The sequence below is a fragment of the Eubalaena glacialis genome, chromosome 19, assembly GCF_028564815.1.
Source record: "Eubalaena glacialis isolate mEubGla1 chromosome 19, mEubGla1.1.hap2.+ XY, whole genome shotgun sequence".
NCBI classification, from domain to species: Eukaryota; Metazoa; Chordata; class Mammalia; order Artiodactyla; family Balaenidae; genus Eubalaena; species Eubalaena glacialis.
The window spans coordinates 9,835,643-9,859,628 of record NC_083734.1 but is presented as its reverse complement, the minus strand read 5'-3'; the positions used below and the strand labels follow the sequence as shown (position 1 = coordinate 9,859,628).

General features: G+C 61.3%; 2 protein-coding genes across 2 annotated transcripts in view; both read left to right on the top strand.

The window, feature by feature from the left end:
* The window catches only part of DNAH2 (dynein axonemal heavy chain 2), a 93,201-nt gene extending 92,017 nt beyond the window's left edge, over nucleotides 1–1,184 (top strand). The window contains exons 82-85 of the mRNA XM_061176780.1: nucleotides 174–350; nucleotides 448–522; nucleotides 695–845; nucleotides 991–1,184. Of these exons, the coding sequence (XP_061032763.1) occupies nucleotides 174–350; nucleotides 448–522; nucleotides 695–845; nucleotides 991–1,145 (558 nt within the window). The 3' untranslated portion in view covers nucleotides 1,146–1,184. The remainder of the gene's footprint in view (nucleotides 1–173; nucleotides 351–447; nucleotides 523–694; nucleotides 846–990) is intronic.
* A 642-nt stretch (nucleotides 1,185–1,826) lies between these two features.
* KDM6B (lysine demethylase 6B) lies at nucleotides 1,827–23,803 on the top strand. The gene is given in 25 exon segments (XM_061176698.1): nucleotides 1,827–1,960; nucleotides 8,799–8,916; nucleotides 13,785–13,904; nucleotides 14,181–14,323; nucleotides 14,416–14,557; nucleotides 14,762–14,860; nucleotides 14,960–15,179; nucleotides 15,288–15,380; nucleotides 15,465–15,626; nucleotides 15,709–15,882; nucleotides 15,973–16,317; nucleotides 16,423–17,838; nucleotides 17,840–18,579; nucleotides 18,686–18,812; nucleotides 18,940–19,045; nucleotides 19,910–20,115; nucleotides 20,238–20,302; nucleotides 20,385–20,456; nucleotides 20,563–20,711; nucleotides 20,886–21,000; nucleotides 21,100–21,287; nucleotides 21,462–21,603; nucleotides 21,903–22,029; nucleotides 22,177–22,347; nucleotides 22,444–23,803. Coding segments are annotated over 21 exon segments (4,878 nt in total). The 5' UTR covers nucleotides 1,827–1,960; nucleotides 8,799–8,916; nucleotides 13,785–13,904; nucleotides 14,181–14,323; nucleotides 14,416–14,420; the 3' UTR covers nucleotides 22,468–23,803.
* The last annotated feature ends 183 nt before the right edge of the window (nucleotides 23,804–23,986 follow it).

Sequence of the window (23,986 nt, the reverse complement as noted above, 5' to 3'; positions counted from 1 at the left end):
CATTTTATGCTTCTTTCCTGGGAGTTGGCTTTTGGAGAGCTATGCCGAACTATGATTGGGGAACAGGGGCTGACAGCATATATTCTTCTTATAGCTGCTCCAAGTGTTGAAACAAGGATTTGAATGCATGAATAAGTGAATGAATAAACACACACTGCCTTCTCCTCCTCCAGGCATATCCCTCACAAAAGCCATTGGCTTCATGGACCCGGGACTTGGCCATGCGGGTGGAACAGTTTGAACTGTGGGCCAGCCGCGCACGGCCTCCTGTGATCTTCTGGCTGTCTGGCTTCACCTTTCCCACTGGCTTCCTCACTGCTGTCCTGCAGTCTTCAGCTCGCCAAAACAATGTGAGCAATGTGGAAAGTGTGATGGGGACGGTTGCTGAGGATATGTATCTGCTCTCCTCTTTGGGGGTCCTCCCTTATTCTCACCTTCAATCCCCAGATTTCAGTGGACAGCCTCTCTTGGGAGTTTATTGTTTCCACTGTGGACGACAGCAACCTAGTGTATCCACCCAAGGTGGGAGCCAGATGTGCTCGGGGTTCCGAGCAGAGGGGTTCTGGTGGAGGAGGAGGGTGCTGGGAACAAAGGTGGGGAACAATTGGTTGAGAGGGGAGGAGAGGTGTCAGGACAGGGGTGCTGGCAACTGAGGGTCTAGATTTCCCCCCAACCTGCCCCCATGTCTCCCCAGGATGGTGTCTGGGTTCGGGGCCTATACCTGGAGGGTGCTGGCTGGGACCGGAAGAACTCCTGCTTGGTGGAGGCAGAGCCCATGCAGCTTGTCTGCCTCATGCCCACGATCCACTTCCGGCCTACAGAGAGCCGCAAGAAGAGTGCCAAGGGTGGGACAGTTCCCTCAAGCTTGCCTGCTCCATCCCTAGTTTGGATCCTAACCCAGTCTCTGCTCCACCCCTCCCCCACACTTGCTCCTGCCCTGCTCTGCCAGAGGCTCCAGGGTCTGACTCTTTCTCCTCTCCTTCCCCGAAGGCATGTACTCCTGTCCCTGCTATTACTATCCCAACCGGGCAGGCAGCTCAGACCGCGCATCCTTTGTCATTGGCATCGACCTCCGCTCTGGGACCATGACATCTGATCATTGGATCAAGAGGGGCGCTGCTCTACTCATGAGCCTGGATAACTGAGAGGACCTCCCCTTCTTCACCGCTTGAGGGAGGGTCGAGGACTCTAAAAGCCAAGGCTGATAATGCACCTCGGACAGACGCTGGACCTCACTCTGGCCTTGACCTTGGTGGAATTTGTCGTCTGAGGGGGCCCTGGTAGTACCCGGTTGTGCTAGCCATAAAGGTGGGAGAATTGTATTGGAGCTCAGTGCATTAAAACACCCACAACCACAAGCCTTAAGTCTCTCAATGGGATGCTGGGGGTTTGGGGAAGGAGGAAGCCCAGGCCTTACGGAGGATGAGAGCTCCTATGAGTAGCTACTGGACCGGGAAAGGAGCAACGGAAGTGGGAGGTCTTGAGAGGGAGGGGAGGCGTGGCCTTGAACGAATGGGCAGGGCCGTGGGGCCTAAAGAAGATGTGGCTAAATCTCTGGAAAGGACTTGAGCGAGTGGGGCGGGGCTTACTTTGGAAGGGCGCGTGATCCAAACGGAATAGGGGTTTGTCAGGCAGGGATCTGTGCTGGACCCCCGTACCTTGCACCCTGAACCCTGTACCCCGCATTCGGCATCCTATTCGGCACCTGTGCTGAGGCGAGCGGGACCGGCAGAAAGCGGGGCGGAGCCTGAGAGAGGGACTTAGGCGCGGGGAGGGGCGGGACCATGAGAAGGGGGCGGGGCTGGGGCGCGGGGGGTAGGGGGGCGGTGTTTGTGTTGGAAAATCCAACTGCGCCACGGGGCGGAGCGGCCCCCCCAGCCCCGGCCTGGGAGAGGGGGGGGCCGCTCGACCCCCTGGGTGACCTTGGGGAACCTGAACACCTGGGACACCCCAGAACCAGGTAACGGGGAGCCGCGAAGGCGTCTGGAAAGGGAAACCATCTCCGCGCAGTGGGGCGGGACTCCTGAGTCGCAAGAAGGGTAGAGCTGGGGATGGACGTTCGGGTCTCTGGAAAGGAAGGCACTGGGAAGAAGACTGGGCGTAGGACATCTGGGTCCCCTAGAAAAGAGCAGGGCGGGGGTGAGGGAAGAGCTGGGCGGCAGATGTCCTGGGTTCCGGATGTCGACAGGGGCCTGAAAGGACTGACTCCCTGTTCCTCTTGGGCTGGGATTCCCCTTCCCGACCCTAGGGCGGGGGCGGGGCGCGGCGGTCCCTAACTGAAGGGCAGGACCAAAGATCAGGGTTTGCAGTTAGGTCAGTGCGATGGCCTCTTGAGGGCGGGTGTAGTCAGGGATGTATCTCAGGTCCCGGGCCGCGCCAAGTCTCCCTCTGGTTCTTCCCACGGGTGAGGTATGTAGCCTCAGCTCTGACCCTCACACTGGGAGCCCCGACAGCTTCCCAGCGGCAGCCTTCGCCCCCATCCCGTCCACCGCACGTCACCTCCCTGCACTCGGCCTCACCCCGATAGTCTCCTCATCCCCGGTCCTGCCCCCACTCTGACACCTCCCGTTCCTAGCTTCTCGCCCTTCTCGGGCCCTTCTCCGCTGAACCTTCGCGACGTAGCCGCGAGATGGCGAGAGCGAGACGCACAGCGCGACTCAGGGGCCTGGGGTGGGGGATGTGGCCGTGAAAGCAGCCGAAGCCCCCCGCCCCGGCCAGAGGGAAAGGTGGGCTGAGGTGCTTGTTTGACTTCCTGTCATCTCGGTCCCCCTCACAGGAAATTGTGGTCGGGAGGGCAAAGGGCATGGGCGGGGGAGGGGGTAGGGACTCCGCCTCCCGGAGCTGGGGTAAATAGTGGGGAGGGGGCACGCGGGCAGGTTGCTAAGCAACGCAGATTCGCTTCCTGTCTGCCGCGGCTTGTGGCTGATTTAGGATGGGAGTTGGCAGAGTGGGGGGCTGGGAGACTGTGGCGAAGGTCGAGGGCAGGTCGCCTGGTTCTCGAGACAGGGAGATCCCTAGGAGGAAGCAGGGGAGCAGCGAGCGAGCTGCGCTGCCACAGAAACGGACTCGGCGTTGGTCCGGAGGGAGGCGGGACCCAGGCGCGGCGCTGAGCTCAGCTCCCCTTCCCTCCCGGGGGTTGCTTGCCCTGTTGCCAGAGTAACTGGAGAGCTAGACTCAGGAGCCGGATTCCCTAACTCTCGCGTCCGCCCAATCCGCTCCAGCGGCTGCCTCTGACATCAGGGCCTTGGCAGCCAATGTGGGGTAGGCATCGTAGAGCGACAGGAAGAGGGAAAGGGGAGGGGAAGAGGTGGAGGCTGGGAGGGGGTAGCTGCCCGGGACCCGCACGTGCACTCCCACACGCTCGCGCCCACTCCTCCTCCCCGCGCCGCACGAGCCCGAGTAACCACCCCCCACCCCGCGCCTGCGCGGCGAGTCAGCGCTCGCCGCTTCCCCCAGTTACCCCCATCTAGAGACTGTTCGCAAACTAGTACTGGGCTGTACTCACTCCTCAGCCACGGGGGGACCCAGACGTCTGGGTCCGCTAGCCTTTCTCTGGGTCTCAAGCCGTTACTGCCCAGCCTGGCGTGCGAGGAGCCAGCTACCTGTTCCCCACCAACCCCCAGCTGGCGCCCCACTCTCCCAGGTGGGCTGGGCGGAGCTGTGGTTTCCGGCCCCATATGCTCCGCCGCTGCCTTCCCGGGCTCTGGCTAAGGTTGCCTCTCCAAGACGAACGGAACGGGTATCAGCACCCCTTCCCGAGGCTTCACTCGCTCGGGCTCAGCTGCTGTTGGTGGCTGGGGAGGGCGTTGCGGGGAAGCCCCGGACGGGCCAGGTGACTCTTCCCGGACCATCACAACCCGTCTTCGCGTGAATTCCTCCCCTTTGATGTGCACCAAAATCTTTCTCATCCCTAACGTTTCTTCCCCCCCTCGCCCTGATGCTCTTTGCACCTCCCTCGGCTCCTTTCGGGCTGCCTCTCCCGGTCTTCACTCGTCCTTCTCGGCTTCTCCCAGTTATATAACTCTTCCTCTTGCTGTGTCCTGATTTCAACTCCACAGACTCCGCCCTGGAACAGCGCGGGGAGGGGCAGGAGAGTTGGGACCCAGACAGATTCCGGCTGGCGGCCGGCTGGGGCACGGGGGATCCCGCTGATGGGAGACGGAGCCCCGCGGGACCTGGTGCCCCCGCCCCCCACCTCCCGCCCCCCACCCGAGATCTCGCCCAGGAGAGAGAAGGCACAGTATCTCTGAGAGGCGTGTCGGGACTCCGTCAGAAATGTGGGTTGGGAGGTCAGGGCTGGAGGCGGAGAGGAGGAGCCGAGAGGCCCGAGTTCATGGGATTGGAGCCGCGTTGGGGGCAGAAGATAAGGGCGGCACGCCTGGGTTCCTTCCTTCCTCTCCTTTTTGGGTTCCCAGAATTCCTAAGGCTATTTCCCAGGAAGCTTAGCCTGAGGCTCCTCTCCGCCCCTCGGGGTCAAAGGTCTGTGTTAAAGGTGGCCTGGGATGATGTCACCAGTGCACGTGCCCTTTCCATTCCGGCCCCCTCCCCCCACCACACCCCCCGCCCCGAGTCCAGTTGCAACCCCGTGCCATCTTTTTTCCCTCTCCCTTCCCTTGGCCTTAGCGTCCTGCAGGTGGGAAACCCTGGCCTGGAGTCTTGTGAGGGGGAGGGGCACGGGTGTGGTGTGGTGGACTTTGCCCCTTTGCTGGGCGAAGCGAAGCCTGGGTCACTTTTCCCTAGACTGGCACGGAAGAGCTTTTCCTGCAAGCCCCCCGTCCCTCCTGGAAAGAATCTCCCAGCAGTCTTTTTACTTTCCCACCTGCTGCATTGCCAAGTGTCTCATTGCCCCCGCCCCCGCCCCCGTATTGAGTTGAAGTGGGAGTGGTTGACGGATAGCTACCTCCCAGGAGAAGAGCTGTGTGGTATACTGCTGGATACCAGCTCAGCCCTGACCTTAATCAATGGCACCCCACCCCCAGCCCCAACAGTGAGGAAAAGGGTCAAGAAACTGTGTTAGATTGAAAAGTCAGGGCCTTTATTCTGTGTAGGTGGGTGGATCTCTGTCTCTTGAAGGAAGGGGATTCAATTGATAGCTATGGCTGCCCTTCTCTATTAAGTCCTGGGGTTGGTTATGGTATTGGAAAAAATTGGTTTCTCTTTTTATGTACCTTAGGGCTTGGGCTGTCAGATCAGACCTGGATTCCATTCCCAGCACTGCCACTTAGTGGCTGTAGAGACTTGGAAAGGTCACAACCTCCCCGTGCCTCATATTCTTAATCTGGAAAATTGAAATATTAATACCTACCTTCTAGGCAGTTGATAGGGAAAAAAATGAGATAATTTATGCAAAGCACTTAGCACAGTGCCTGGCACAGAATGAACACTGAATGAACCCTTGTTATGAAATGCTTATTATTGTTAAATGCTGTTATTATTTTTATTATTATGGTTGGTAGGCCTGCTTCAAACTGGCCAAGACCTTAGGAGTTCTCCAGGGAGGAGTGGAGAGTTTGTGCTAATTTGGTAGGTCGGGGGGTGGGGTGGGGGGGCTGGGGATTAGCTTCCACTGCATAGTGCACTTTATTTGATGAGGGCTTTAGTCAGATTTGTATTGCTTTCTTTGCGATTATTTTTTCCCCCTTCTTGCAGAAGAAACAGCTAAGACTATTCCTCTGGCTGTGAAAATAAAATAATTGTATTGTGGTTCTTGATTTTTGAGCAAGACCCCAGTCCCCTCCCATGCTCTTTGGAGCCTTTCAGTTTTACAGAGGGACTCCACAGTTTCCTTTGCGGGGACAGGGCTGGCTGAGGGGTGTGTAAAAGGTTCGGGTGGGTGGGTAGAGAGACTAGTGCTGGGGGCTGGGGGGGGCGGGTAGTTAAAGGAAGAGACCGGAAGGGAGGAGGAGGGAGCCTGCTGGTGGGGAGGGAGGGAGGGGAGGAGGAGGTGGAGGAGGAGGAGGAGGAGGAGGAGGAGGAGGAGGAGGAGGAGGAGGAGGAGGGAGGGAGGGAGGGGGTTGGGGAGAGCCTGCTACAGTTCTTTGTTTGACTCCGGGACTCAGGGACGGGGAGGAGGAGGGAGGGAGGCAGAGGCTGCAAGCGCCGGGGCAGGCCCAGGAGGCAGAGGAGGGACCGTCTCCCCCGCCCCCCCAGCCCCCACTCCCCCCCCCCCGCTGCTCCCCCCCCTCCCTACCCGGACTCCGGGGGCACCGCCGGGGGACAGACACCCAGCAGGTAACCCCGGCCTGGCTCGCCCTCCCCTCTCGGGTTTTCCTCCACACCCTCCCAGATGACCCCTTTCCCCGGTTCCGTCTACCCGTTTCCCCCGGCCTTGCCTCTTTGCCCCCCGCCCTCCTTGTTCCATCTCCCCACTTGGGCTAGTCGCCCGCTGGCCGCGCCGCTGTCTCGTGCAGCCCAACTCCCTTCCCCTCGACCGACAGCTTGTGCGCCCCAGGTCTGCCCGCGGCACCTTTCGGGGCTCTGTCTCGCTGCTTCTCCAGGCTTTGCTTTCCTTCCGACCTGTCCCCTGGGGCTCTGAGGAAGGAGGGAGTCCCTGTCCTTTTCTCATTTCCCCAGTTCCCCGCCCCCCAACTCTGGCCCCTTTCTCCTTCTAGCAGTCTCTAGGGGTGGGGAGAGAACCGGAATTTGGGGGGCCCTCTGGAGGGGCAAGGGGCTATGTGTCGCGGGCGAAAGGGTCTGTGAGTGTGTTTGGGGTGGGGGCGGGGACGGTTAGAGACCCGACTGCCTCTCTGTTGTCCCTTTAAATGGCCCTCACATTTCTGGGGACTCGTGGGGGGGAGGTGGCAAGCCTCTGCCTGGGGGGCAGGGCCCTCTGTTCGTCCACACAATCAGGGGTGGTAATGATTTAAAGGGACAGCCTCGGTGTGGCCGCTGCCACCCTGCGCCAGCGGGAGGGGGGAGCCGGCAGGCCTTGTCTGGGGAGGCTTGGCTGGCGAACAGGGCATTTGAGGCTGAATCTGTTTCGGGGCCTGCCAGGTCTGGGACAGTGCTGCGGATGGGACCTGCACGGAGGGGTGACAGCTTGCCTGGGGGGCACTCAACCTGGGCCTTCTCCAGGGCCCCACCTTTGGGTTCATGGACTCCTTGGCCAAGAATCCTTGAGTCTAAACTACGGAGTCTGTCGGCCATCAGGTGGGGGCCACCGGCAGGTCTGCAGGTCAGCAGCCTGTCCTGGGCACACTGGAGCTGGCCCTTCAGCTTCCCCTTTTGTTGTTTGGCTCTGTGCACAAGAAAGCCCCAGCCCCTCCCCCAGCTCCCCCTTCCCGTCCACATGCCCCCCCCACCACACACACCCACCCCAGCTGTTGGACAGATGAATTACAGCCTCCGGCTTGGGGCCAGGGCTGGTGAGGGATTAAAGCTCTGGGGCTGGCCCTTTAAATGGCTGTTGGCCCCTCCCCCACTCTGGTGTCCAGACACCCCATACACACCCCGCTGACCCCCTTGGCTGACCCTCACTCCTCCTCTTGGTCTGTCCTAAGGCCCCTCCCCAGCATCCCCTTCTTCCCCAACACAACCACAATTACAAATGCTACAGACTAACACACACACACACACACACACACTCACTCTCTCTCTCTCTTTCTCTCTCTCTCTCTCTCTTTCTCTCTCTCTCTTACTCACTCACTCTCTGGTCTCACATTCTGAGTGTCCCTGTCCTGGAGGGTTCCAGCCTCAAGCTCCCTTCTCCAGCAGAAGGACCTTGCCTGCCTGGCCTCCCTAGCCTGCAGCTGACCACTACCCTGGCCAGGTGAGGGGCCTTGCATGGGTCAGAAATAGCACCTCCCCTGGGGGCAGTGTCATCAGCAGCTGAGGCAGCTTGCAGCACATTGCATCATGGATGCTGGGGGCTGGAGGCCTGAGCCTCTGGGGCAGGGGGAAGGATGGGGGTGGAAGGACAGGGAATGGAGAGGCTAGACTGGGAGCCCAAGTGTCTGGGTGCTTAAGGGCAGAGAACTATGGCTAAGAGGGCAGAAAACATAGGTCCCTGAGGAGTGAGTTTGAGGTGAGGCAGACTTAGGTCTGACCCCTGGATGGACACCAGATTCTTGGCCCTGGACCTAGACACGTAACTTCTTGTCTCTGAAAGTTAGGAGGGGAGGGAGTGGGCCTCTATCACCTAATTGGGCCACATAGAGGAAGGAGGTGATGGGGAAACAGGATATGGCCTTGATGGGTAGATGGAAGGGAGGCTTGCAGCAGAGGCCACTTCCAGACCCAGGCCCAGAGTCACAGTCCTTGCTGAGGAGGAAGGCTCCTCCCTGCTGGGCCTGTTCATCTAGTCTGGCCACCTGTGCTGCTCACCAAGACCTGCCTGCACCAGCCTGGGGGAAGGAGAAGGGGCAGAGTCCAGAAGGTGGGGTTGTCTGGTGTCTTGATAAGGTTAGGGAGGAGGCAGAACTGAAGGAAGAGTTTCTGTGAGCCTGAGGCCAGGACTGAAGCTGACCTGGGTGCAGATGTCAGAGGCAGTTAGGGCTACTCTGGGGCCAAGGACTCTCAGCAGGAGGGTCCGGTCAGAAGAGGGATCATGGGTTGGGTGTCCACTGTGGACTTAACACAGATGCTGTAGCATGCTCCCCTCACTCCCTGGTCCAGGCTGCTTCCTAAAGGGGAAAGCTGGAGGACCACTCTTGGGTTGGCTTTTTCTGGTTGCCATGGAAACAGATTCTCTCATCCCATCTGACCACCAGAGCCAGGTTTCTCCTCAATAAGGGGACAGGGGGCATAGGAAAATTCTCCAGCTTGGGAGATCCCACCTCTAACTGGCTTTTTTCTTTTAGGTTCCCCCAGGCACCATGCCAGCCCCGTAGTACCACCCACCCCACCCACTGTGGTCTGCTGCACCCTACTGCTGGGGCACTGGTTCCAATGAGACAGGGCACACCAAACTCTCATCTGGTAAGTTCTGCCCCTGAGCAATGCAGCGCCTCCCCGCAACAGTCCAGCTCTGCACCATATGCAAGAAGGATTGATATGATCTAGATCATGCCCACTCCTCAGAATGGTCCAGTCCAACTCTGAGCATTCCCCCCACCATGAGGTGATTGAGTGGTTCAGTCTTCCTCATTTATGGAGCTCCCCTCTGTTGCCTATGAATGGTTCATCCCTGTACTTCACCAGCCTCTCAACTACCACCAAAAAATCACCCCCCCTTCCCCCTCCCCCCAAGTGCTACAACTCAGTTACTTACTGAATTGAATTAACCTGGGGTTTGCAGGCCAGAAAGTAGAGATAAGATACCTGGAGGGATTTTTTTTTTTTTGGAATGAGGAGGGCATTGCCCCTATAATAGTTGAACAGCCTGGCTTATGGAGGGTGATTGGGAACTGATTTGGAGAGATACTGGAGGCCATTGTCACAAAAACCTGCCGTTGCCATGGCAGTCTTGGCATTCCCACCCTTCCTTCCAGATCCCTTCGGTTCCTTTCTCTCCCTACTGCACCACAGCATTTGCCCCATACATCCTAAATCTTACTCCTCTTGTGCTTCCCTCTCTCCTTCTGCCACTTCTCTGCCTAAGGCCCTGCTCCATCCCATCCCCCATTCTTCTGTAGGAGAAAAGATGGTACCTAAGCCAGAGACTTAAGTTCTCTGAGTGTGTGTTGCTCTTCTCCACTTCTCGCTAAGTTTTGAGTGGGACTGTTTTCTTCTGTGTATCTCTATTTGGCGAGAAGGTTTTGCACATTGGGGTGCCTCAGTGGAATTGCGTTGAATCAATGTGTTAACTGAATGAGCTTCATGGCCAAGAAACCAATGGCTTCTGAGAAATGCTGCACAGCCTCCTACCTATACCTTCTCTAAAGACATGAGACATTTGGGATGGTACCGTGGGGTAGAGCTGAGGGGCAGGCTGACCTAGGAAATGTCCTGTGAGGATAAAACCAACAGAGAATAGTACAGAGGCATTATAGAAGAGTGGTAAGAATAAGGCTCTGGAAAGAAGCCTAGCTCTTACTCTCTCTTGTGGATTGACCTTGACAGAGTTATATAACCTCTCTGAGCCTCAATTTCCTCATCTGTAAAATGGGGTAGTACTACATCAGGTTCTGGAGAGGAGTTTTTTTAAATGTATATAAAGTGCTTAACACAGTACCTGGCATGTAATAAGTATTCACTAAATGCTAGCAATTACCATCACAATGGGAACCACAGGGAGCTGTGAGGATAAGTGAGGATGTTGAGGAATAGGACAGAACTTAAATGAAGGCACCCAGACCTCCAAATGCTTGACTCAAACAGAAGGATCACTGATCCAGCAAGACGTCAGGATTCAGGGGAGTGGGGCGAGGAGTCTGCCGGGTCAGCCTGCTCCAGTGTTTCCCTGACTCTGTTCAGGAACATGAAGGCAAACACAGAAGGGCATGTGCAGAGAGACACACGTGATCACGGCAAGTGATGCAGAGGCAGTCCCAGACAAAAGACCGAGACAGGAGCCAGGCAGACACACAGACAGAGACAGCCCCTCGGAGTCGTGTAGACAGGCATAATGACAGGAACGTGTCAGACACAGGCACTGAAGGAGACAAGATGAGCAGATATGCAGGTGCACACGGAGACAGACACCGGGACTCACACAGCCGACCTTATCAGACAGACTGGTGAACACAGCGGTCCAGTCAGAGGCAGACACAAGGCTCGCAGTGACACATAGCGGGCCAGGGCCGGCACTGTCACTTCTCGGTGGGGGGCGGGGAGGGGCCAGCAGCGGGGGAAGGCTGGGGAAGGGAATCCCGAGCGGGCGGCCTGCCCGGGGTGGCTGAGTCAGAGCGGAGCCCCAGCCGGCGGCCCTCCCCTACGCCTCCCCCTCCCCCAGGTAAGAAGCGAGCTGTAACCCCTCGCTTCCACCAGGCAGAACAGGGCCTGACAGGGAGCGGGACGCGGCAGGGTTCCCGGGCCGGCCCCACCTCCTCGCGCGTGCCGCGTGCCTGCTAACTCCCTGCTCGGTAATACCCTAACTGCGGGGTCTTGTCTTTGCCCGGCACGTGAATCTGCGTGCTCACGTCTGGACCCTCATCCCGCGCGGCGGGAGCGGTGTGCGGAGGGGCTCCTCCGGCCTGGAGCCCGGAGAGAGTTAAGTGGGTGTGTTTGATAGAGTGGGTCCCTCTCGGGGCGCTAGGGGGAGGGGCCGGTTAAAGTCCCCGAGTCCAGAGCCCGGATGGATGGGGCGGAGCTGGGCTTAGCCGGGAGTGCCCGGATGGAGAGGGCGTGGCCTCGGCAGGAGAAGAATTAACCCTTTCTGAGCGGCTGACTCCCAGGACTGTGGGTCCGACTGGAGAGGCTGGAATGCCTGCCCCAGAAGTATACCGTCCTCTTTGGCCGTGTGCGTCTACCTCTCATCTGTCTTTGAGGAGTCTCTGGGTGTCAGTCTTTGTGCCTGCCGGTGATTGTCCCCTCCCCTGGGTTAGTACGGACGCCGGGAGTCGGGGAGGGCTATTCCTGCCCCAAAGCGAGAGTGGAGGTGAGAGTGGACCGCGAGCCGGCTGCTGGCGCCTGGGGAACAGGTGTGACCGCGGCGTCGGGGCTGCCCGGCGCGGGGAGGGGCCGTCGTGGGGGAAGACGAGAGGGGAAATTCCGCGGGACCGGTGGGGAGCGGTGTGTGGGCTGAGTTGTGTCTGCCTCTGACTGTGTGTGTCTGTGTGTGTTCAGGGAGGCGGGGGCTGAGTCAGTGGGAATAGGGGAAGGTTTTCTGGGTGACTCACGCTCCCCCACCCCAAGCCTGAATCAGACCCCGAGGGAGGGCTTTGTACAGGAGGCGGATGGGAAGTCAGGCGCCTGGGTCCCTGGTGGGGACAAGGATCCGAGGTGGTTGGCGAGAGTGAGTGTGTGTTTAGTGTACAGGAAGTTTTTGTTCTCAAGTGAGGGCTGCTGTATTCCGAGTACCGGCGTAGGGGTTTGTGGATAGAGGTGGAAAGGGGCTGGAGGACGGGACTCGCTGTTTTAGGGAAAGCTGAGTCAGTTCCCCGTGGGAAAGGGGAAGTGGTAGAGGGGAAGTGTCATCATCGCAGAAGGGGAAGCTGCATTTCCTGGTAACTGGCAGCGCCCTCGGCACCACTTCCCAATCGGGGATCTGTTCCTCTGATGTCTGGACCCCGGGTTCCCCGTTTTCCCATGTCTGGTCCATGGGTCCCGGGACTTAGGTGGGGGCAGCTGGCCAGGGCTATGCTTGACCGCAGTTAAGCGCTGTACTTGGCCCAGGGCTTGATAACTGACATAAAGGCTGTATGGTGAGGAGAGAGTTCTGACCGAAACTCCACGTGAACCGCGGAGAGGGTCCGCAGAGCCCAAGCGCCTACCAGGGCTCGCCGGGGAGTGGCACGCCGGGAACTGTAGGGTCCAAGCGCTTGCGTGCAAACAGACGACCTTGCCCTGTAGATCGAGGACTGTTTTCACCAGAAACCCGACTGCTCTTGTGGGCTGGGTGGAAATTTCCCCACAGCTCAGACTTCTCTCGGCGAAGGCGAACTTTCCAGCCGCCCCCAGCCCCTCGTCGCGCGTTCTCCCCCGGCTTCCTGCCCGGCGCTAGCTCCAGCTGGAGCGCTGGCCCCGCCCCCGCCGCTTTGTACTCTACACTCGCCTCTCGCAGCTCTTTGTACTCTAGACTCTCAATGGACCGATCCCGGGAGCGGAGCCGGCTTCCTACCTGCGGGGACGCGGGGTAGGCGAGCAGGAGGCGCGGGGACCGAGATCCTGGGCTCAGAGAGGCGAGAAGGAAGAACTGGGGCTAAAGGGAAGGTGCCTAGGAAGGGGAGCGCTGCTCCCGTCGTGGGTCGAGCCAGCACCGACGGGAAGGGGTCGGGGGTGGGGGGGTGAAGGAGGAAGTGAAACGGATTCTGGGTTCTTTAAGGGAGTGGGCGGTGAGAGTGGGACAAGGGTGATGTCACCGCCGGGCGGGCTCCGCCCTCCTCCTTCCTCCCTCCTCCTTCCTCCCTCCCGAAGGACCCCCCCCCCCCGTACTCTTACACACGCCGCTTCCGCTGCGCAAGTAGCCACGTCACGGGCAACCCCCGAAATCCCCCCTCCCTTGGGGGGCGGGGGCCACGTGGGCCGTGGGGAACCGCGTGGCCCCGGCGGGGAAGGGCATAGAGGATACGGGAGCCACGCGAGAGGGGCCACTCGGGACCGCTGTGCGCGACTTCTCAGAAGTTGGGGGATTAGAGGACGGTTTTGGTTTTGGGGGTCGGTTGGTATTGAAGACCTACAGAGCCAGGGGAAGTGGAGGAGCTGAAGGAACTGGGTATGAAGCTGGGGGCTTGGCCATGGTTTGGGATGGGGGTCAGGCGTGGGGGGTGGAGCGCTCAGATCGCGGCGCGGGCAGGTTTGGGTGCCGTAGAAGTCACCGTGAGTGGCCAGCCCTAAACAGTTCCTAGGGGGTGGGGAGGTCAGGCACTGGGCGAGGTGAAGTGAGGAGGGGGAGCGCCGCCTGTGTCGGCGTTGTGCATCCGTCTGCTGTCCGTCGGTGTTAGGCGGCGGGGCAGGGGGCGTTTCGGGCGGTCTAGCGCGGACCACCGGCGGCTCTGTGGGCGCGTGGGACTTGCGGGTAGCTCCATGCCCCGGGCCGGCCCGAGCGTGCGACCCGCCTTCACCCGCACGGGTCTCAGGCTCCGCTTGCCTCGACCGGCCTACTGTCAGCTTGGAGATGGAGACCCTAGGTGGGAGCCGCGGGGTCACGTCGGGGTCACCCCGGGCAGAGCCTGTCTGACCGGCTCCGCCGCCCCTCCTCCCCCGGCAGCGGCCCGGCTAACCTCGCTCCTATTGGTCCCGGCCAGGCTGTTACTGAGGCGGAGACACGGGTGATGATTGGCTTTCTGGGGAGAGAGGAAGTCCTGTGATTGGTCAGGTCTCCGGAGCTCGCCGACGCCGGGAGAGAAAGCTCCCACGGAGGCCGGGTAAGCGGCCGCAGCGCTGCACCTCGGCCCCGCGGGGCTCCCGGCTGGAAGCCTGGCAGCGCAGCCACCCCATCGCACCGACTGGCCCTCCCGCTCCCCCCACTCCCCTGCGGCTCCTTAGGTCGGGTGGGCCGCTCCTCAGGGATAGCCAGCCCTGCGCAGATCACAGACCTGTGGGCGCCACAGCCAGGCCAGCCCAGCCCAGCCTAGCCTAGCCTGCGGCCCCGACTGTGTGCTGGCCCGCTCACCTCACTCCTTTCCCCCTCCTCTCCGTAGAATTGGCTGTGAAAGGCCCTGGGCGACCATCTGGGGGCAGTGGGCACTCCTGTCAGAGCGGCTGGAGCCGGACCATCGCCCCAAGGAGCTGGGGCAGGGGGCCGTGCCCGATCTCCAGGGCTCCTGGGGCCACTGCTGACCTGGTAAGGGAAGACTGGGGCCGGGTCGGCTGTGTGTACCCTGACAGCTCAGTCTTTGTCCCCAGTAGGATCATAATCTTTTCTCCTTGACTCAGGCTGGATGCATCGGGCAGTGGACCCTGCAGGGGCCCGCGCTGCACGGGAAGCCTTTGCCCTTGGGGGCTTGAGCTGTGCTGGGGCCTGGAGCTCCTGCCCGCCCCATCCCCCTCCTCGGAGCGCATGGCTGCCTGGAGGCAGGTGAGAACTTGGTCTGTCTCTCTGCCTCCAGGCACTCCTCTTCCCATCTCTGCTCCTCAGTCTCTGTGTCACTCTCATTTCTGCCATCCCGTGGGCCTCAGTGCAGTCCTCAGCTGCTTTCTCTTGTTTCCTCAGTCCCCTCCTTCCTACGTAGGGACAAGACTTCCATCTTGCTGTACATTAACAGAGCCCTTCTCTCTCCAGGTGCTCTGCCAGCATCGGGCAGCCCCCACTCCCTGCTCCCCTACCTCCTTCACACGGCAGTAGCTCTGGCCACCCCAACAAACCGTATTATGCTCCAGGGTGAGTGAGGATTGAAAGGTGCTGGGGATGGGAGGTAAGGCTGGGGCCTTGAAAGAGTTCGCCAAGCCTTGCCACCTCCCCACCCCTTCTGCTCTGTAGGACACCCACCCCAAGACCCCTCCATGGGAAGCTGGAATCCCTGCATGGCTGTGTGCAGGCATTGCTCCGGGAGCCGGCCCAGCCAGGGCTGTGGGAGCAGCTTGGGCAGCTGTACGAGTCAGAGCACGACAGTGAGGAGGCTATACGCTGCTACCACAGCGCCCTTCGATACGGAGGAAGCTTGGCTGAGCTGGGGCCCCGCGTCGGCCGACTACAGCAGGTGGGATGAGGCAGGACACAGGGGGCTAGGATTGTGCGTTCTGACTTAGTGTCCTCATCTTACGTCTGCCTCTGCCCTGTGCTCTGCACTCTTTCCCCACCTCCTCAGGCCCAGCTCTGGAACTTTCATGCCGGCTCCTGCCAGCACCGACCCAAGGTCCTGCCTCCCCTGGAGCAAGTGTGGAACTTGTTGCACCTTGAGGTGAGGCTGGGACTGGGTGGGCTAGGGAGGAGGGCCGGGCCAGGTCTGCACCGGTGCCATTCTCTCTCCTCTGTCCATCCTCAGCACAAACGGAACTATGGGGCCAAGCGGGGGGGTCCCCCGGTGAAGCGAGCCGCCGAACCCCCGGTGGTGCAGCCTATGCCTCCTGCAGCACTCTCAGGCCCCTCCGGGGAGGAGGGCCTCAGCCCTGGAGGCAAACGCAGGAGAGGCTGCAACTCTGAGCAGGTATGATTGTATGTGGGTGGGCCAGCAGTGGGTGGGCAGGCTGGGGCGTGGAGTGGGACTCTCACACTCTGTTTTCTTCCAGACTGGCCTTCCCCCAGGGCTGCCGCTGCCTCCACCACCATTGCCCCCAGCCCCACCCCCGCCTGGCCTAGCCACCAGCCCTCCATTCCAGCTGACCAAGCCAGGGCTGTGGAGTACCCCACATGGAGATGCGTGGGGCCCCGAGCGCAAGGGTTCAGCACCCCCAGAGCGCCAGGTGAGCACCTCTCTGTGGCCCCCTCACCTCTTACCTCCAAGTCCCTGTGTCCTCCGTTCCTCACGCAGTGTCCTCATTTCTCGCCCACAGGAGCAGCGGCACTCGCTGCCTCACCCATATCCATACCCAGCTCCGGCCTACCCTGTGCACCCCCCTGGCCACCGGCTGGTCCCGGCTGCACCCCCAGGCCCAGGCCCCCGCCCCCCAGGAGCAGAGAGCCATGGCTGCCCGCCTGCCACCCGTCCCCCCGGAAGTGACCTTAGAGAGAGCAGAGTTCAGAGGTCGCGGATGGACTCCAGCGTTTCACCAGCAGCAACCACCGCCTGCGTGCCTTACGCCCCTTCCCGGCCCCCCGGCCTCCCCGGCACCACCACCAGCAGCAGTAGCAGCAGCAGCAACCCTGGTCTCCGGGGCATGGAGCCGAGCCCAGGCATTGTGAGTGACAACTGCAGGTGGCGGGTGGAGCGGCGGGGGGGATGAGTGGAGCTGGTCTGGGGTGGCTGGAGCAGCCTTCTGACCACCGCCGTCCTACACTTGCAGCCCGGCGCTGACCATTACCAAACTCCCGCGCTGGAGGTCTCCTCTCACCAAGGCCGCCTTGGGCCCTCGGCACACAGTAGTCGGAAACCATTCCTGGCGGCTCCCGCTGCCACTCCCCACCTGTCCCTGCCACCCGGCCCCTCCTCACCTCCTCCCCCCCCTTGTCCCCGCCTCTTACGCCCCCCACCCCCCCCTGCCTGGCTGAAGGGCCCAGCCTGCCGAGCAGCCCGTGAGGATGGAGAGATCTTAGACGAGCTCTTCTTCGGGGCTGAGGGACGCCCCCGCCCTCCCCCGCCACCCCTCCCCCACCGCGAGGGCTTCTTGGGGCCTCCGGCCCCCCGCTTTTCTGTGGGCACTCAGGATTCGCACACCCCTCCCGCTCCCCCAACCACCAGCAGCAGCAACAGTGGCAGCCACAGCAGCAGCCCTACTGGGCCTGTGTCCTTCCCCACACCCTCCTATCTGGCCAGAAGTATGGACCCCCTTCCCCGGCCCCCCAGCCCAACACTGAGCCCCCAAGACCCACCTCTTGCACCCCTGACTCTTGCCCTGCCTCCAGCCCCTCCCTCCTCTTGCCACCAAAATACCTCAGGAAGCTTCAGGCGCCCGGAGAGCCCTCGGCCCAGGGTCTCCTTCCCAAAGACCCCCGAGGGGGGGCCGGGGCCATCCCCAGGCCCCCTGAATAAAGCCCCCCAGCCTGTACCGCCCAGGGTTGGGGAGCTGCCTGCCCGAGGCCCTCGACTCTTTGATTTCCCCCCTACCCCACTGGAGGACCAGTTTGAGGAGCCAGCTGAATTCAAGATCCTCCCTGATGGGCTGGCCAACATCATGAAGATGCTGGATGAATCCATTCGCAAGGAGGAGGAGCAGCAACAACACGAGGCAGGCGTGGCCCCCCCGCCTCCTCTGAAGGAGCCCTTTACATCTCTGCAGCCTCCATTCCCAACTGACACAGCCCCCGCCACCACTGCTGCCACCGCTGCCGCCGCCACCACCCCGGCCACCCAGGAAGAGGAGAAGAAGCCACCGCCAGCCCTGCCACCACCGCCGCCTCTAGCCAAGTTCCCGCCACCACCCCAGCCACAGCCGCCGCCAACTGCGCGAGCCCCACCAGCCAGCCCGGCCAACCTGCTCAAGTCCTTGGCCTCCGTGCTGGAAGGACAAAAGTACTGTTACCGGGGGACTGGAGCAGCTGTTCCCACCCGGCCTGGGCCCTTGCCCACCACTCAGTATTCCCCCGGTTCCTCTTCAGGTGCTACCGCCCCACCGCCCACCTCCACGGCCCCGAGCGCCCAGGGCTCCCCGCAGCCCTCCGCTTCCTCGTCATCTCAGTTCTCTACCTCAGGCGGGCCCTGGGCCCGGGAGCGCAGGGCGGGCGAAGAGCCAGCCCCGGGCCCCATGACCCCCACCCCCCCGCCCCCCCCCCCTGCCGCTGCCCCCTGCTCGCTCTGAGTCTGAGGTGCTAGAAGAGATAAGTCGGGCCTGTGAGACCCTTGTGGAGCGGGTGGGCCGGAGCACCGCAGACCCGGCCGACCCAGTGGACACGGCAGATCCAGCGGACAGCGGGACTGAGCGACTGCAGCCCCCAGCTCCGGCCAAGGAGGAGAGCGGTGGGGTGGCGGCCGCAGCACGACCAGGGAGCAGCAAGCGGCGGCAGAAGGAGCACCGGCGGCACAGGCGGGCCTGTAAGGACAGTGTGGGTCGGCGGCCCCGGGAGGGCAGGGCCAAGGCCAAGGCCAAGGCCCCCAAAGAAAAGAGCCGCCGAGTGCTGGGGAACCTGGACCTGCAGAGCGAGGAGATCCAGGGTCGTGAGAAGGCCCGGCCGGATCTGGGCGGGGCCTCCAAGGCCAAGCCGCCCGTAGCTCCGGGCCCTCCGCCAGCTCCTGCACCCTCTGTCCAGCCCACACCCCCGGCAGCCCCTGTCCCTGGGAAGAAGGCTCGGGAGGAAGCTCCGGGGCCACCGGGTGTCAGCCGGGCTGACATGCTGAAGCTGCGCTCACTTAGTGAAGGGCCCCCCAAGGAGCTGAAGATCCGGCTCATCAAAGTAGAAAGTGGTGACAAGGAAACCTTCATCGCCTCGGAGGTGGAAGAGCGGAGGCTGCGGATGGCAGACCTCACCATCAGCCACTGTGCTGCCGACGTCGTGCGGGCCAGCAAGTGAGTTGAGGGCTGTCGCCGCTGAGGCTGCTGGCCTGGCCCGGCGGGAAGCTCCCTTCCCACGGCACTCTGATATTCCTGTTCTCATCTCACTGTCCTTCTACAGGAATGCCAAGGTGAAAGGGAAGTTTCGAGAGTCCTACCTTTCCCCTGCCCAGTCTGTGAAACCGAAGATCAACTCGGAGGAGAAGCTGCCCCGGGAAAAACTGAACCCGCCCACACCCAGCATCTATGTACGAGTGCCCTGCGTGCTCAGAACCGCCCCTGCCTGAGGGTTCTAGGACAGTGTTGGGACTGTTGGGGGGCCCTGAGCCTGGGACGGGGCTCTGACCTCAGCCCTGTCTCCTGGTTGTCCCGCAGCTGGAGAGTAAACGGGATGCCTTCTCGCCGGTGCTGCTGCAGTTCTGTACAGACCCTCGAAATCCCATCACCGTGATCCGGGGCCTGGCAGGCTCCCTGCGGCTCAGTGAGTGTGGAGGCGGAAAGGCGTGGGGAGGGCTGCGAGGACCTGGAGCTTTGGGGCCCTCGGAGAGCCCCCGCTCTGGAAGACCCAGGGCCACAGCTGTAGTGAGCTCTCCTCAGTCACGTGTAAGCCATATTTGAAGAGTGCTCTGAGTGATGGGTCAGCTGACCTCAGGCTTTCCTCCCCCATCTGTCTGTCCCCAGCAGTAGGCAGGTGGGAAGGGGATGTATCTCGGGATCTGGTTAGAGTCACTTCTGGTTTTCTTGGTGATTAAGGATGAAAAGAATACAGGTTGTGTAAAATCCAAGGAGACTCATGGTTTGGGGCTTTCTCTTTTTCAACCTTTTATTGTGCACAATTTCAAACACCTTCCAAAGTAAAAGGAAACCATACTGAGTTATAAAAATTAATCTTGTTTCCTCTGTACTTGTAGCCTTCTCTTACCCACATATCCTCCCTTTCCTCCAATGTTACTGAAGCACGGTCTAGGCTTTTACTTGATGAAATCTTTCATTGGATCCAATGATAACTTAAACTGTTATTCATTGAGCACCTACTGTGTGCCAGGTGCTTTGCACATGTGGCCTCATGGACACCTGAGGACTCTGGGGGAGGGGCTGGGACTCAGAGCAGCAGTGGGAGAAAGGGGGTTGGTTGTAATCCAGGTAAAGGCCAGGCCCTGGGAGGGCCAACCCTCCCAGCTTCATGAGGGGCTGGGGTTCTTGCCTGTTCTTCCTGGGCTGAGCTCTGAGAAGCCTGTGTCCACTGCGTCAGAGTCTTGGGGAGCAAGAAGGGAGAGGGTGAGTTGGGGCCTCGCTCCCCACCCTCTGCCCCTGCCCCAACACTCTGCTCGGCCCTCCCTTGCAGACTTGGGCCTCTTCTCCACCAAGACGCTGGTGGAGGCAAGTGGTGAGCACACGGTGGAGGTGCGCACCCAGGTGCAGCAGCCCTCAGATGAGAACTGGGACCTGACAGGCACGCGACAGATCTGGCCCTGCGAGAGCTCCCGTTCCCACACCACCATTGCCAAGTACGCGCAGTACCAGGCCTCATCCTTCCAAGAGTCCCTGCAGGTGAGAGGCGCGCACGGGCAGAGGCAGGGGGTGCGGAATCAGGGGACTTGGAGCCCTGGCTGCGGTGGGAGGGTTCCTGGAAGGCCGCTGACCCAGGCCTGCCTACCCCTGTGACCAAGCAGGAGGAGAAGGAGAGCGAGGATGAGGAGTCCGAGGAGCCGGACAGCACCACGGGAACCCCTCCTAGGTAGGGACGCTTTGCCTCTGCCCTTCATGACTCCTTCCTTTCCCTGTGCTTCCCCACCAACCTGTGCTCTTTGCCCCCGCAGCAGCGCACCGGATCCGAAGAACCATCACATCATCAAGTTTGGCACCAACATCGACCTGTCCGATGCCAAGCGGTCAGTGGGGCTGAGGCCAGCAAGCTGGGGCGGGAGTGCTGATGGGTCAGCAGAGTCGGGGTAGCTGCTCACTTCTGTTGCCCCCCCCCCCCCTCCGCCACGGCAGGTGGAAGCCCCAGCTGCAAGAGCTGCTGAAGCTGCCCGCCTTCATGCGGGTAACCTCCACGGGCAACATGCTGAGCCACGTGGGCCACACCATCCTGGGCATGAACACAGTGCAGCTGTACATGAAGGTCCCAGGCAGCCGAACGCCAGGTGCGCTCTTCACGGGGCTGCGGAGTGCGGGGCTGCGGGGTGCGTGCGAGGAGCGCGGGGGGCGGGGCTGCCGCCAGCGCTCCTCCGTCAGCCAATGAGCGCCCAAGGGCGGGCTTGTCGCGCAGCGCAGGCCCGGCTCCGACCAACTGTGCAGTTCTCTGTTGCCCCCTGCAGGCCATCAAGAGAACAACAACTTCTGCTCGGTCAACATCAACATTGGCCCAGGAGACTGCGAGTGGTTCGCGGTGCACGAGCATTACTGGGAGACCATCAGCGCTTTCTGCGACCGGTGCGCGCCGCCCTCCGCCCACCTCCTCGGGTAGATAGACCCCCCACGCCCCGTCCCTGGATTCCCAGATTTCCATCTGACCTTGTGGCTACTCTCCAGGCATGGCGTGGACTACCTGACGGGTTCCTGGTGGCCAATCCTGGATGACCTCTATGCTTCCAACATCCCTGTGTACCGCTTCGTGCAGCGCCCCGGAGACCTTGTGTGGATTAATGCGGGGACCGTGCACTGGGTGCAGGCCACCGGCTGGTGCAACAACATCGCCTGGAACGTGGGGCCCCTCACCGGTGAGGGGGCGGGGCCAGGTGGTGGGGTGAGCCACTCAGCGGTGAGGGGCTGGGGAGTGAGCCCCGTCGGGGGGGCGGGTTTGGAGGGCGCCAGGCCAGCTGTGAGGGAAGGGGCGGGGGCCCAAGTGTCTCGGGCTGTTGGGGAATCCTGTCATGACCCTTTCTGGCCCGCAGCCTATCAGTACCAGCTGGCCCTGGAACGATACGAGTGGAACGAGGTGAAGAACGTCAAATCCATCGTGCCCATGATTCACGTGTCCTGGAACGTGGCTCGCACGGTCAAAATCAGCGACCCCGACTTGTTCAAGATGATCAAGTGAGGGAGGGCCCTGTTTGGGAAGGAGCCCATCTCCATCTGACCTGGCCCGCCTTGTTCTTCCTGGTTCCAACCCCTCCTCCCCCACCTCTCCACCTTTTACCGCGTGCCCTGCAGGGCTGCTGTGCTGGGCGGCTGACAAGGCCCCCTGCCCTGAGGAGCTTTGTTTTCCAGTGGTCCAAGTAGACAAAAACCACATGAAACCTCCACTGTGACGGGGATGTGTCGGGGGCTGTGACCCTTGCCCGAAGCGGGGAGGCCCCGCCCCTCCTCACCACCTCGCCCCGCCCCGCCCGCAGGTTCTGCCTCTTGCAGTCCATGAAGCACTGCCAGGTGCAGCGGGAGAGCCTGGTGCGGGCCGGGAAGAAAATCGCCTACCAGGGCCGGGTCAAGGACGAGCCCGCCTACTACTGCAACGAGTGCGACGTGAGTGCGCCCTCTCTCCCTCTCGCGCTTCCTCGGAGGGAGGCGCTCGCCTCCGGCCCCCCTCTCTCCCCCCTCCTCCCCTCTCTCCCCCCTCCTCCCCTCTCTCCCCCCTCCCGCCCCTTGACCGCCGCCTCCTCCCCGCCGCAGGTGGAGGTGTTCAACATCCTGTTCGTGACGAGTGAGAACGGCAGCCGCAACACGTACCTGGTGCACTGCGAGGCCTGTGCGCGGCGCCGCAGCGCAGGCCTGCAGGGCGTGGTGGTGCTGGAGCAGTACCGCACCGAGGAGCTGGCGCAGGCCTACGACGCCTTCACGCTGGTGAGGGCCCGGCGGGGCGGGGACCCGGGGGTGGCGCCGGGGCGGGCCGGGGGTGGGCGACCGCGCATCCTGAGCCCCGCCCGCTCTCTCCCGCAGGCCCCGGCCAGCACGTCGCGATGAGGCCGGACGCCCCGCCCGCCTGCCCGCCCGCAGGGCGCCGCGGGGCCACCAGCACACGCCTGGGCTGGACCTAGGTCCCGCCTCTGGCCGGGAAGGGGGTCGGGCCCAGCCCTTCCACCCATTGGCAGCTCCCCTCACCTAATTTATTAAGAAAAAGAATTTTTTAAAAAACAAATATGAGGAAAAAAGGAAAAAAAATGGGAGACGGGGGAGGGGGCTGGTAGTCCCTCGCCCACCAGCGCCTCCCCTCACCGACTTTGGCCTTTCTAGCAACAGACACAAGGACCAGGCTCCGGCGGCGGCGGGGGTCACATACGGGTTCCCTCACGCCTGCCAGCCGCCCGCCCGGCGCAGATGCACGCGGCTCGTGTATGTACATAGACGTTACGGCAGCCGAGGTTTTTAATGAGATTCTTTGTATGGGCTTTACCCCTCCCCCAGAACCTCCTTTTTTACTTCCAGTGCTAGCTGTGACCCCTGTACATGTCTCTTGTTTATTCACTTGGTTATGATTTGTATTTTCTGGTTTTTTTGTTTGTTTTTGTTTTTTGTTTTTTAATTTATAACAGTCCCACTCACCTCTATTTATTCATTTTTGGGAAAACCCGACCTCCCGCACCCCCAAGCCATCCCGCCCGCCCCTCCAGGGACCGCCCGCCGCCGGGCTCTCCCTGCGCCCCAGTGTGTGTCCGGGCCCGGCCCGTCCGTCTCCGCCCGTCCGCCCGCCCGCCCGCCCGCGGCTCCAGCCGGGTTCTCATGGTGCTCAAACCCGCTCCCCTCCCCTACGTCCTGCACTTTCTCGGACCAGTCCCCCACTCCCGACCCGACCCGACCCCAACCCCGCCTGAGGGTGAGCGACTCCTGTACTGTAGGGGAAGAAGTGGGAACTGAAATGGTATTTTGTAAAAAAATAATAATAATAATAAATAAATAAATAAAATAAATTTTTAAAGTTTTAAAGAAAGAACTATGAGGAAAAGGAGCCCCGTCCTTCCCAGCCCCGGCCAATTTTAAAAACACGGACCTTCCCCTTACAACCCACCCCCCTTTTCTTTTTAAGCGTGAAACAGCCCAGGGCCAGGGCCTCACTGGGGCAGGGACACCCCGGGATGAGTTTCTCTGGGGCTTTATTTTCGTTTTGTTGTTTGTTTTTTTTTCTCCTCCACGCTGGGGCTGCGGAGGGGTGGGGGGTTTACAGTCCTGCCCCCTCGCACTGCACTGTCTTTCTGCCCCAGGGGCAGAGGGGTCTTCCCAACCCTACCCTTATTTTTGGTGATTTTTGTGTGAGAATATTAATATTAAAAATAAAATCAGAAAAAAAAATGTCTTTTCGATAAGTGCTGGTGGTAGCAGGGAGAACACTGGGAAGAGGGCGGCGAGACCGTGATTGATGGGGAGGGGAGCCCCTCCCCGGAGGCGCCTGTGGAATGTCCAGAGCTCGGTCGCTCCTCGTTATGGGGGGTGCCTAATCCTGGAGCCGCATTCCAGGATAAGGCGGGGGGGGGGGGGGGGGAGAGGC